General features: G+C 48.0%; 1 protein-coding gene across 1 annotated transcript; it reads left to right on the top strand.

The window, feature by feature from the left end:
• The first annotated feature begins 139 nt into the window (after positions 1-139).
• On the top strand, positions 140-2,360 carry SPAAR (small regulatory polypeptide of amino acid response). The gene is made up of 2 exons (XM_041764267.1): positions 140-275; positions 827-2,360. Exon 2 carries the CDS (start codon positions 1,160-1,162, stop codon positions 1,385-1,387), a length of 228 nt encoding a protein of 75 aa, XP_041620201.1. The 5' UTR covers positions 140-275; positions 827-1,159; the 3' UTR covers positions 1,388-2,360.
• Positions 2,361-12,764: the final 10,404 nt, after the last annotated feature.

Raw genomic sequence — 12,764 nt, 5'->3', positions numbered from 1 at the left:
TGAGTGCTGGGACTCGTGGGTGTGTGTGTGGGGGGTGGGGTACGTGCAATCACCAAGGGGCAGGCAGCTGTGCGGGTCCTGGCCCACACTACAATTGGTGGAAGGAATTCAGGAAGTGCTCCCAGCTACTCAGACATCTCGGAGCCTTGTCTCAAGCAGGACAAAGGCTGCAGCACCCAGGGATGAGTGTCCATGGCCTGGCCCCTGGGGTGGCCCCCACATTAGGAGGCCACGGTGCCGCGTACAGCCAGCGCTGTCACTCGGGGAAGCCCAGGGTAAGTTTTCACAGCACCTGAGTGTGGGCAGCAGGTGTGAGGAAGCAGGCGGCCAGGGGGGCTGCGGGGAGGCCATGCAGAAGAGGGCTTCTTCAGACAGGAGCCACAGGGCAAAGGAGCCCCAGAGTAAGTGGTTGAGGGGGCTCAGATCCTGGCGGGAGCATGCCCTGTCCTATCTAAACGGCACCCTCCGTCCCACGTAGAAAAGGAGGCCAAGTGAAAGGGACCACAGCGCCTGCTGAGGCCCCACGGCCCTAGAGGTGACCCCGCAGTGCCCCCACCCCGACCTCGCCCAGAGCAGCGTGGCCTCCTCCCCACCTGCGTTCCTGCCTCCTGCACGCGGCCGGAGCCGGGCGGCAGCAGCTACGCTGATTCAAGGACTGGCCCAAGGTTCTTCCAGGGGAGGAGCCCAGGCGCATCCTGGATCCCCACGAGGGGGAGTATTTTGTCTTTTGTCTGAGCAGACAAACCCTTGAAATCGGTAGGCGTCACCGGAGGGCCGGGTTGGCAAGGTTCCCTCTGAGCCAAGTCTTCTGCTCCCTCTTTCTCAGCCCCTCCGAGTCCAGGGAATCTTGAGCTCCCATCTCTCAGGACAGCTCTTCGTCCAAAGAGCTGCCGGTGGAGTTGACCATGGCTTTTGGGATCGTGGCCGGAGGCCTAGAAAACAGTAACAGGACCCACTGAGGCCTGACTGGTGCAATGCGGAGTGCCCGACGGGCCCCTGGGGCCTCGACCCAGGGCCTCAGACCAGCATCTGCCTAGGAGACCACGAGGACAGCGGCTGGAAGAGCAGAGTGCCGGCCAGAGCCCCCTGTTTTGGATGGGGGGCCTAAAGCTCTAAGACACGCCCCAGTTGCTCAGCAGGTCAGCTGCCACGTGGGGCCATGGAAACAGCCGTGATTGGAGTGGTGGCAGTGCTGCTTGTGGTCACCGTAGCCATCACCTGCCTCCTCTGCTGCTTCAGCTGTGACTCGAGGGCCCAGGATCCTCAGGGGGGCCCTGGCCACAGCTTCACGGTGGCCACCTTTCGCCAGGAGGCTTCTCTCTTCACAGGGCCGGGTCACCATGCCCAGCCGACGATGGGTGCCCGGGACTTCTGGACCTTCATGTGAGGCCTCATGGTCCCCCAGATTTGTTCTGCTGGTGGGTCAGACTCACGCACCCCCCAGCAAGCCTTCCCTGGTGTCCTGCGCCTCCGTCTGGCATTCCTGGCCTTCCCTGCCTGTATTCAGCAAACTCCCTATCCTGCCCGTCCCATCCCGGCTTGCTGGGCCCTCCAGCCTGGGAGACCCGCAGTGGTGGGACCTGATGGAATGCAGCCCCCACCCCTGAGAGTTCAGCTGGATCCTACTCACAGGCTGAGGCTTAGGAGAGGTGTGAAGAGTGAGTGACTGGGCAGTGACGGATTGCACCGGGGCCCGCTCTTCTGATTTACACGGAGACAGATATCACTGGAATTTATTGTGAACAGGGTGCTAAGTTCATCAGGTTCCCCCCCACCCCCGCACCCCAGCATGCCCGTGAAGCTGGTTCTGTTGCCACCAGAGGAAACATCGCCCTCGAGTGGACATTTTTATGTTTTTATCTGCCCTTCTCATTGAGTCATTTGGTCACTTGCAAGCTCACGTGGCACAGAACCCAACCCTGAGACCTGAACCCCACCAGTTGCCTGAAATCAGCCCTACAATTCTGAAACCAAAGGGCTGCTTCCTTGGGAACGAGTGATTTATTTTATAATTGAAAATGCATATCCTTATATAGGTCTCTCAAGAATCAGGCTTGAAAACTGCAAAAGGAAACAGAAGAGAAGAAAAAAAAAAGAGTCACAGAAAGTACAAGCCATTTGATGAACAGGAAAGCCAGAAAGAAGACTTTGAAACACATTTGGAACGAGACTTTATTACTATATTCTTATAGGTCACTTCTGTTCTTAGAGACTGTGAGTAACTTGCGTCACTTAGGAATGATGAAAATATCATGAACTGAAAGATAATTCCAAATAAGTTAAAATGTTATGTTACATTGACAGCATGTAACAAAGCTCTTGTTTTCATCACAAATAAAGAGATGCTCATTTTTTATTAATAGAAAATCTGTTTTCTCTGTACCAGGAAATAAATGCTGTGCCGCATTTAGAATCTGGTTTGAAGGGTATGAACTCCTGGGTCTCCTGGCTCACATGTTTCCCTTCAGCCCTGAATGGATGGGTCTCCTAGGACCTGCCTACTGAGGGTGGCAAAACTGACCCTCATGGGGGCCTGGGCTCTGAGGGGATCCCCCAGGCTGTCTTGGCCACAGGGAAGACTCTCAGAGAGAGGCCTGGGGCTGCAGAGGTGCAAAGCAGAAAGATGTAGGGAGAGTGTCAGGCTGGCAGAGAGGGGTGGAGTAGGGGAGCCTGGGGAGAGGCACGGCCCAGGAACAGGGAGGAGTTCCTGGGAGCATGTCATTGGTCACTCTGGACCGGAAAGCCCCCTAAACAGGGCCTTCAGAGATGCATGGGGAAGGGAAGTAGCTGCAGGGAGGACCTGGGGACTGAGTAAAGGGAACTGCAGGTTGTGTTCTCTACAAATGAACACTGAGACAAAGTTTGGGATGCAAGATGTTTATAGGGATCAACATCTGTGAGGGGAAGGAGAAAGCAGGATTAGATGGAGAGAAAGTTTAAATTATGATTTGGGCCCTTAATACCTCCTACCTTTGCTTAGTCTCTCGGTGCTGGCCACCCCCATTCCCTGTCCCCCAAGTTTTGACCTCATATAAAGCAGCTCTGCAGCTGAGGCTACTCCTGAAGTCCTTCCTTGAAGGGGTCCTGGGTACCACCACTTTTTTTCTCAGAAGTCAGTAGGGGCCTGTTCTCAGAGGTGCCCAGACATCAGAGGTGGGTGAGCATGTCTAAACACAAAGAAATACTTGGGCATGGAGGCTCCAGATGGGCAGAGACAGCAGTGCAAGGACTGGGACGGGGAGAAAACTCAGCTCTGTTCTAGGTCAGGTGTCTTTCAGCCAGACCCAAATATCAGGATGCTAGGCCCAGAGCTCTGTCCCTGTGCTGCATGGTCACAACCTCCTTGGGTCAGTGAAAGGAGGGTCTGCAGACTGGAATCATATGACTCTGAAAACAAAGAGATGGTGGGGAGCCTGACCTCACTCTGCAGGCTATGGGCAGTCTGTCAAGCCCTGAGGTTTCCTCATTTATTCACTTGCTTATCTATCCACTTATCTACCCATCCATCCACCCATCCATCCATCCATCCATCCATCTATCCACCCACCCATTCACCCACTCATCCATCCATCCATCTACTCCTTCTACTCACTAAGTTTTCCTTCCTTCCCTACTCATGCATTTGTTCATTCATTCTGTCACTTGTTCTCTTATTTACTTATTCACTCCACTGTTCAACACACACTGGCTGAGCGCTGACTGTGTACCAGGCTCTGCCCAGGGAATGTGGGAGTCAATCAGACATGGTCCCAGCACTTGGTGAACTCCCAATTTAGTGACCTGAACAAGGCTGCAGAAAACACACTCAGGTGCTCAGGGGAGGGAGAGCTGAAAGACCCAAGGAGCCTGGGAGGAGGTGGCCCTTGAGCAAGACATAAAGAAAAGAGGGCACTTTCAACAGGAGGAGTTTGGGAGAGGGTGTTCCTGAGGGAGTAGCATGAGTGGTGATTCAGAGGACATGTGGGGGCAGGGAGTAGGCAGTTCAGGGGGAGGAGATGAGGCTGGACAACAGCCAGCTCCGGAGGGAAGCACTTCTTGCCACATCTGGCCTGCATGTTTCTGGGTCATAGATGATGAAGGCAACAAGGGGGCAGCCTTGCTTGTCGGGCTGGGCAGGTACAGTCTTTCTAAGCACACACACACACACACACACACACACACACACACACACCCCAGCATTGCAATCTGCTATTATTACAGAGGAGCTAGAGAGAAGGTCTTGGGAGACTCTGGGCAGGGCCAGTCTTGAGTGGAGAGGGCTCGAGGGTGTGGGAGAAGCTGCCCCAGAGATCAGGGAGTTTGAGAAGGGAAGGTAGGCAAGGCCAGCACCCTGGAGCAGGCTGACAGGAAGAGGGGGCTGAGGAGGAGCAGCTCAAGGAGGGACGAGAGGGTGGGGAGCACATGCGGCAGAGAAGCGGGGAGGAGGGATGCCAGATTTAGCACATAAAAATGCAGGCCATCTGGTTATTTTAATTTCACATAGACCAAAAAAAAAAAAAATAGCATTTAGTATAAGTATATCCCATGCAATATTTGGGATATATTTACACCAGAACATTGCTTGTTGTCTGAGAATCTATTTTACCTGGTGTCCTGTATTTTATCTGGCAACCCTGCAAGGATGAGAATAATTCTCAGGGAGAACGAGTCAGCTGGTTGGAAGCATCAGGTGAGCTAGTGACAGTGAGCACCGAGCAGAGACCTTGAATTTTGCAACATGAGGGTTGACAATGGCCTTGGTGAGAATAGTTTGAGCGGAGTGAAGGCAGTGGCCCTACGGTGGTGTGCAGGGAGTGTGTGTGTGTGCCGGGGCAGTTGAATCAGTGGGGATGGAGGAAGGGGAGGCTGCAGTTGAAGATAATTTGAAGGGAAGAAGTGCACTGTATTTTGACTGGAGTGGCAGCCCACCGAGGGAGAGTTGATTATAGTTTCTAGGAATGGGAGGGAGGTTGAGCACGGGTTGAGCAAGGACTAGAGAAGGAGACACTAACAGTAGCCCAGCAAGGAAGAGACCCACAGAGGGGTTCCCAGGATGGGCCTGAGGATCGGAGCTCCAGATTGGGGTCAGAGCGGTTAGGCCTGGATGGTGGCATGTGGGTGCAGCAATGCTGCTGGGAAGGATGTTCGGGGATGCAGATAAATGCTGCGTGTTTGCCGCTCACGGGGTGTGGGGAGAGGAGCGTGGCATGCCAGATGGTCTGCTTCCTCAGCGGAGCAGGAGCAGCTGCTCAGAGATGAGTATGGGGTAGCTGGCATTAAGGAGAGTCTGGAATGATGACCCAGAGAAGGGGTGAACCTACTTTTCTTACGTGTGTGGAGTGTGTGGGTGCAAGAGGATGTACGGGATATGTGGTGTGAGAGTGGGATGTGTGGTGTGACGGTGGGGTATGTGTGTGACGTGTGTGGCATGAGTATGTACATGCATGAGGTGTGTGCAGCGTGTGCGGTGTGGTGTGGGGTGGCCCGCGTGCCCCTGCTCTTCTGCCCAGTGTAAGACCCACCAGCAGGAAGGGCCTCTGACTCCGATGGGAGGTGGTGGCAGCTCCAGAACAGGGACATGCTGACACCGGAAAGCCAGCAAGGCCAGGAGTGTTTATCGGGTGGCGGCAGGGAGCCAAGAAATCTGGGGCAGAGCCTCGCTTGAACCCAGTTTCCAAATCCAGTGTTCTCTCTGTTCCTTCTGCTGTTACCAGGTCCTGTGTAATGGACTTCTCTGCACGGAGCTCCGTGCTCCCTTTCTTCCTATCAGTGCTCGCAGCACCCCCATCACCTCTACACGTAGCTGAGGAACTGAGCTGCCTGCTGGGAGGCACCTGCACCTTACAGCGAGGCCGGCGGTGGCAGGAACCCACACAGGTCCCTAAGGGCAGGAACCCCCAAGGTCTCTAAGGCTGGAAGCCAACTCTCAGCAGCCCCATTTCATATCTTCAGAATGGAGGGAAGGCTGGAGCACCTGGGGATCTGATTTGCCCTGGGTTTCCCTGGACAGAAGCTTTGTGTCATGTCCTAAGGAGAGTGGGGACCTGGCAAGGCACAATGGCCCTTTTCTACTCCTTGGAACAAGTGGTTTCCTTTAAGGAAGGTACTTTTCCGGAAAACATGTTATTTTATGGCCTACTGACTCCAGAATCCAGCCTGTCCCGGAGAGAAACACCTCCCTGGTTGCAGGGCCAAGAATGCAGAGGAAGAGCAGGGCAGGGGCGTGAGCTCCTCCTGACAGCTGGGTTTAGAGGATCTTCCTGCTCTCAGACATCCTCTAGACAAAACAGACGGAATCCGGTGCCTCTGCAGGTGCGAAGCCTCAGGGAGGCTGTGGTGCGCTGGCTCAGGGCTGAGGTGTGTTAACCCAGATGTTCAGTTCTCGACAGATGTTTATCAGGGTGAGGCTCCATGGGCTGCTCATGAGGACTGTGTGTGGCAAAGACCCCTTCTTTCTTCAAAGTCAGAGATCTAGGGAAATCCGTATGTGATCAAAGCTTCACTGTTGCTGTCCTGGCCCTGGGCTGTCTTTGCCCTGGCTTTACTGCTGTGATATCCTCTGACTGACCTCCCTGTCCTTACCCCACCACTGTCAGCCTGGCCCCCAGAGGGATCTTTCTCAGACATACATCAAAAGTCCTTAGAAGTCTCCTATGTGGGCTGTGTTCTTGACTTTAGGCTCTTGGGGTCTCTGCTAGGCATAATAATGGTGTCCCAAAGATGTCCTCATCCTAATCCCCAGAACCTGTGAATATAGCATATTACACCCAAAGGGGAATTACTCTTGCAGGTGGAATCACGGTTGAAAACCAAATGGCCCCCAAGTAAGGTTATCCTGGATCATCCAGGTGGGCCCAACACAATCAAAAGGGTCCTTAAGTGTGGAAGAGGGAAGCAAAAGAGCTCAGAGTGATTTAAGAAAGACTTGGAGAGAGAAGGGCCCACCGGCCGCTGGCAGCCTCTAGAAGCTGGAAAGGAAAAAGGAAGGAAATAGATTCTCCATGAGAGCCTGGAGATAGGAACCCAGCCCTGCCTATCCCTTGACTCAAGCCCACTGAGTCCTAGTTTGGACTCTGACCTCCAGAACTGTAAGACAATGCATTTGTTATCTGCATAACAAATTTGTTATAATGCACACGTTGTTTTAAGCCACTAAGTTTGTGATTACAGCAGCAAAGTATCCTTGGCTTAACCATAATTAGTGCCACCAAGATTTAGGCTTGAATTTGCTCCTCTAGTTAATCCTAGTCTGGCTGCCAAGAACCAGAGTTAGGTGGCATATGAAGAACTAAAGGAGGCTGTTGAGATCAGGGCTAGGAATACCCTACAGATAAAGACATGGAAATAGAAATCGCACTTTTCAGATGCTGCTGTGAATAGGGTAAGAGTAACCATGTGGGTTGTCAGTCTCTGTGTAGGGGTTGGGCACTGTGCATTTCCAGCCATCTCAATGCATGGAAACACCCACGTATGTATGCAAACTTGCATGTCCAGGGCTGATCTTACAGTATTACTGTTTTTTAGAGGATTATTTTTGATGGTGAAAACATTGTAAAGATCAAAGTATCCATCAATAGGGAAATATTTGAGTGTCCCTGTTGGAATTATTATGGCACATCTACAAAATGGAATAATAGCCACTACAAAAATGTAATGACTTGGAAACTGCTCACTATTAATAGGGAAAAAACAGCAAGTTACAGAACGGTCCCATGAAAAGGGGTGGGGGGGAGCAAAAAAACCACCCCTACTCCCTAAGAAAACAAAAGCAAAACCAAAAACTCCTAAATTACTGGAAAGTCTGGAAGGATATGATTACCACTGGGGGAAAGGCTTGCGGGGAGGAGGAAACTTACTTTTGACTTTGTGTACTTCTGCATTGTTTGAATTTATTTTAACAAGCATGTGTTGCTCTTTAGTACATGTAATAATATTTTTTTAAAGATGGTGGAAAAGGTTAAGAAAAGCAAACTTTATTGCTACTGTTCAGAAAATAGCTATTATTTGCAAAAGAGAGCTCTCTGGGCTGAGGAATGCCAGAGCTCCACTTAGCAAGAACATTCTGGACACAGATGAACAAAATTGATTTCTGTTTCTGTTTCTGAGTTCAGCCAGGGAGTGGGGCAGCATGAATCCTCATGGAAATGTGGAGTCATCCGAGCCCTCCTGGCCTTTTACAGAGGTAGCAGTTCTGAAGATCTGTAGTTCGGAGAGGGGAACTGACATATTCCTCTACATTTTATTGCAGTTCCAGACTGAAACCCAACTTTCTGCCTTCTATTTCGGTGAACCCACAACTTCCACACAATTCACACTCCTCTTCTCGTAATCTATCACTTTCATGTGAGAAATACGATTTTATGCGTCCTGCTGCCTTATCCCAACTAGGTCTAGGGACGCTTGGGTTGCTCAGTGGCTGAGCCTCTGCCTTCAGCTCAGGTCATGATCCTGGAGTCTTGGGATCGAGTCCCACATTGGGCTCCCTGAGTGAAGCCTGCTTCTCCCTCTGCCTGTGTCTCTGCCTCTCTCTCTCTCTCTCTCTCTGTCTCTCATGAATAAATAAATAAAATCTTAAAAAAAAAAAAAAGGATTCCACTTTAAATCCAAGGTCTTGTTTACATCTTGAAGCTCCAGTTCTTAAAAGGGACAGGCCCTCACAGAAAGTCTAGAAAAGCGGCCAGGATGGGTGGAGTCTGGGGTTCCAGTCTTCGCTCTCCCTGTTCGGCTCACATTCCAGCGGTTGTATCAGGTGTGTGGACATCCTTTATCTGTCCGGCCCCTAACTCTCAAAAAGGTGTCCCAGGTTTGCAAAGGTCTTCTGAGCGTCATCTCTGCTGCCTCCCACAACAGCCCGCAGCCCAGTAGAGCATCAGTTGCAATTTGCAAGTGAGGAAACCAAGCGGAGACACTTGAGTGATGGGCCCCAAGTCACTCAGCACTTTGGTTGCAGTGTTGGGGACAGAATTCCATCTTCAAATCCTGTCTCCTTCAGTCAGAGCTTCCTTTTACATCTTCTGTATCTTCTGTTTCCAAGCTGAACTTTGTTTGATAGTAAAGGTGGGCTGCTTTAAAAAGTTTGAAAATCAGTGATCCAGAGTAATGTTTCCAAATCTCCAACTGATACTAATATCAATAGCCAGGAATGACTAATTGGACTTTCCAGCAGTTCTCAAGATTCCTGATATTGCAAATCATTCCACATTTTTCATAATATTTATCTACATGCTCTTAAATGAGAGGCCATAGTAATAAGCAGTAAATAATTTTTTAAAAAGATTTTATTTATCTATTCATGAGAGAGAGAGAGAGAGACAGAGAGAGAGAGAGGCAGAGGGAGAAGCAGGCTTCCTGCAGGGAGCCTGATGCAGGACTGGATCCCAGGACCCTGGGATCATGACCTGAGCCAAAGGCAGACACTTAACTGCTTAGCCACCCAGGCTCCTCTGAATAATTTTCTGATAGTATAATACTGAAAATTTCAGAAGTTTTCATAAAATAATAGTTTTATATTATTAATATATTTATATTATTATTATCCTCATGAACCAACATACTGTGACAAGATTATTTCAATAACATGTAAAACTGGCCTCTACCTGAGGCAGACTCTGGATTAAGAAAATGATAAAAGGAAGAGACCACAAAATAGGTGCCAAATAAAATCACTTAAAAATGGACAGAGAACACTGCAAGAATTTGGTATTTAAAAGTTGTGATTTATAAAATGAACTTTAAAAACACAAAGCATGACTTAGTCCATCTGATAGTTTCCATATTTGCTTTGCAACAAGTATTCCAGATGTAGAAAACTTTCCTTCATTTGGTACTAACATTGGTTGAATTGACAGTGTCCCAAACAACTTCAAGTTGGGCAGTAGGGTACGTGTTGCTTTAGAGAAGTTATTTCCTTTTTTTTTTTTTTTTTTAAAGATTTATTTATTTACTTGAGAGAGAAAGAGAGAGAGCAAGCTCAAGCACACACAGGAGGGAGGGGCAGAGGCAAAGGGAGAGAGAAACCTAAGCATATTCTTTGCCCCGAGGTGGGGCTCAATCCCATGACCCTGAGTTCATGACCTGAGCTGAAATCAAGAGTCGCCGCTTAACTGACTGCATCACCGAGGTGCCCCTTGTTTCCTTTTTAAATGACAAACAATATTGTCTGCTTGCCTTAGTCTTGATTTTGCTGTTGAATTCAATATTGCTCTTGCCAATTTAGATTTTCGAGCAGTTTCTGATTTCATGTTGGAGTGTTCTAAAAAAGCAATCACATCGTACTCTTTTTGCATCTCTTTCGTTGAATATTAACAAAGAACTGTAGCCTGTAGTGAATACTTGAACACCTAGAAATGCTGGCAATCATTATTGGGAAGTTTTCAAATAATATTCACATTCAGACCCACTAGGAAAGTTAATAACATAACACAAAATCACTTATTGAAATTGCCAATAGAAGGACTTATTTTGCCTCAAAATTTGTCATTTTTTCTAAAACCATTCATAGGGGATCCCTGGGTGGCGCAGCGGTTTGGCGCCTGCCTTTGGCCCAGGGCGCGATCCTGGAGACCCGGAATCGAATCCCACGTTGGGCTCCCGGTGCATGGAGCCTGCTTCTCCCTCTGCCTATGTCTCTGCCTCTCTCTCTCTCTCTCTCTCTCTGTGTGACTATCATAAAATAAAAAAATAAAACCATTCATAGGACTTATATAAGTATCCTATGTGTATAAAATTACTAATATTTATTTTATTGGTAAAAATGACTTGCTGTTAGAAGCAGGCCAATCCACAAACACACACCTGAAACCAGTGTGTGCTGGTAAACTCTCTGGGGGAAAAAGAAAAGCCCTGCTAGCATTTCCCAGCTTCTGGGGGGAGGTATAAATATTCCCACCGTGGTTGATTTCAAGCTCCCAACGTAACATCACTTACAGTTGGAAAGAGATGCACACAAGTGGCTCTCTGGAGCCTGTGTGAGCCAGCTCCAGCACACGACTGCTTCTAATAGAGGAACAGCTGCAGACGAGCCTGATGGGATTCCACCCAGGAATTATCTGCCTTAATTTTCCATTGCCTGCTTCAGTGTTCTCTATGTTTGCTTTGGATTTGACATCAGTGGATTCCTCTGAACTAGAGACATCTCTATGTTGGTCGTTGAGAATGTTTTTGTTTGGCTGCTTTAGTTTTTTTTTTTCCTATCCTAAAATTTTTTTAATTTTATTTTTTCAGAGTAAATAATACAACAATCAGTTCCTGAATTGATAAAGTAAATCATTTTTTTAAAATTGAAGTAGAATTGACATTTTTATATTAGTTTTAGGTACACAACATAATAATTCCACAATTATCTACATTACAACATGTTCACCACGATAAATGTAGTCACCATCTGTTACCACACAGTTATTTAATATTATTGACTATATTCCCTATGCTGTACTTTTCATCCCCATGACTTGTTTTATAACTGGAAGTTTGTGCTCTTAATCCCCTTCACCACTGGGCAATGGGCACTGAGGAGGGCACTTGATGGGATGAGCACTGGGTGTTATACTATATGTTGGCAAATCGAACTCCAATAAAAAAATATACCAAAAAAAAAAAAAATCCCCTTCACCTAGTTTGCCTATTCCCCCACTGGATTGTTAAATTTCAATTCTTATGGGAGAAAACTTTCCTCAAGTTTCTAGATTTCTCAACTTAGTTTAATTAGGATTCAAGCTTTGGAAAAACATAACATTTCTCAGAAATACCAGGAAAGAATTCTTGCATGAGAACACTAATTGAGAAGATGAGTTAAAAAACCCACTTGCTTGATCATGATTTCACTGGATGCACTTCTTGTTGGTCCCAATTTTGCCTACTGGTCATTGATCTTATTTTAGGGGATTTTAATTGTGGCTTCCTATACAATTTGGTGTCAAGTTTAGTGATTTTCCCTCTGGAAAATCTAGGCTGACCCTTTGTAGGGTGACCACCAGGGTTGCATCAGTAATGATTTGGCCTTGTGTCTGATCTTGCATACATGTGGCACAAGCTAGTTGTCAACATAGCTAGTTGTCTCCCCAATTTCAATCTCTCCCTTCCTCCTTATTATTAGAAAAGTGACAACAACAACACAGCCTCCGTTGGATCGAGGAGTGACCAACGGAAGTGGTATGCAACTTCTGGGGAATGTCTTGAAGTAGAGAGAGAGTACTCTACTTTGCCTTTCTGCTTTCCATCTGGCCATAATGTGGCTGTCATGGCTGGAGCTACACGAGTCACACTGGACCATAAACTGACCTTGGAATGGAACAGCAAGGTAGTAGGAGCCTAGGTTTCCAATATTGTGGGGGCACCATGTCTCACCTACTTCTAGGCTCGTACACCAAAGGGATATAAACCATCTTATCTAAATTGCTGCTGAGAATGAGTTTTCTTTCTTTCTTTTCTTTTTTTTTTTTTTGAAAATGAGTTTTCTATCACCCGCAGCTGAAACAGATGAAACAGCACTCACCCATTTTTTTCCTATTGAAAGCACCACCCACTAGCATGAAACTAAGAAAGGTCAGTAATGGCGGTTGATCGATGAAAGACCTCAGCATTATTCAGAGACTAGGGGGCTGTCTGGGAGGACATCCTTTACCTAAAGGTATGGATGATTTAATTTGTAATATAAGAGACCATGGCTTCCTGGGTGCTTGCTGGAGTTTGTCAAGAAGGTTGATACCTAAGTAAACTTCTATATCTCTTCTGAGCTGGTTAGTCTGGGAAAAGAAGTTTTCAGACTTCGGATTCTTCACAGGATC

This window comes from Vulpes lagopus, chromosome 7, assembly GCF_018345385.1.
Source record: "Vulpes lagopus strain Blue_001 chromosome 7, ASM1834538v1, whole genome shotgun sequence".
NCBI classification, from domain to species: Eukaryota; Metazoa; Chordata; class Mammalia; order Carnivora; family Canidae; genus Vulpes; species Vulpes lagopus.
Note: the sequence above shows the minus strand (reverse complement) of the source record. Positions and strands in the feature narration are given on the sequence as shown.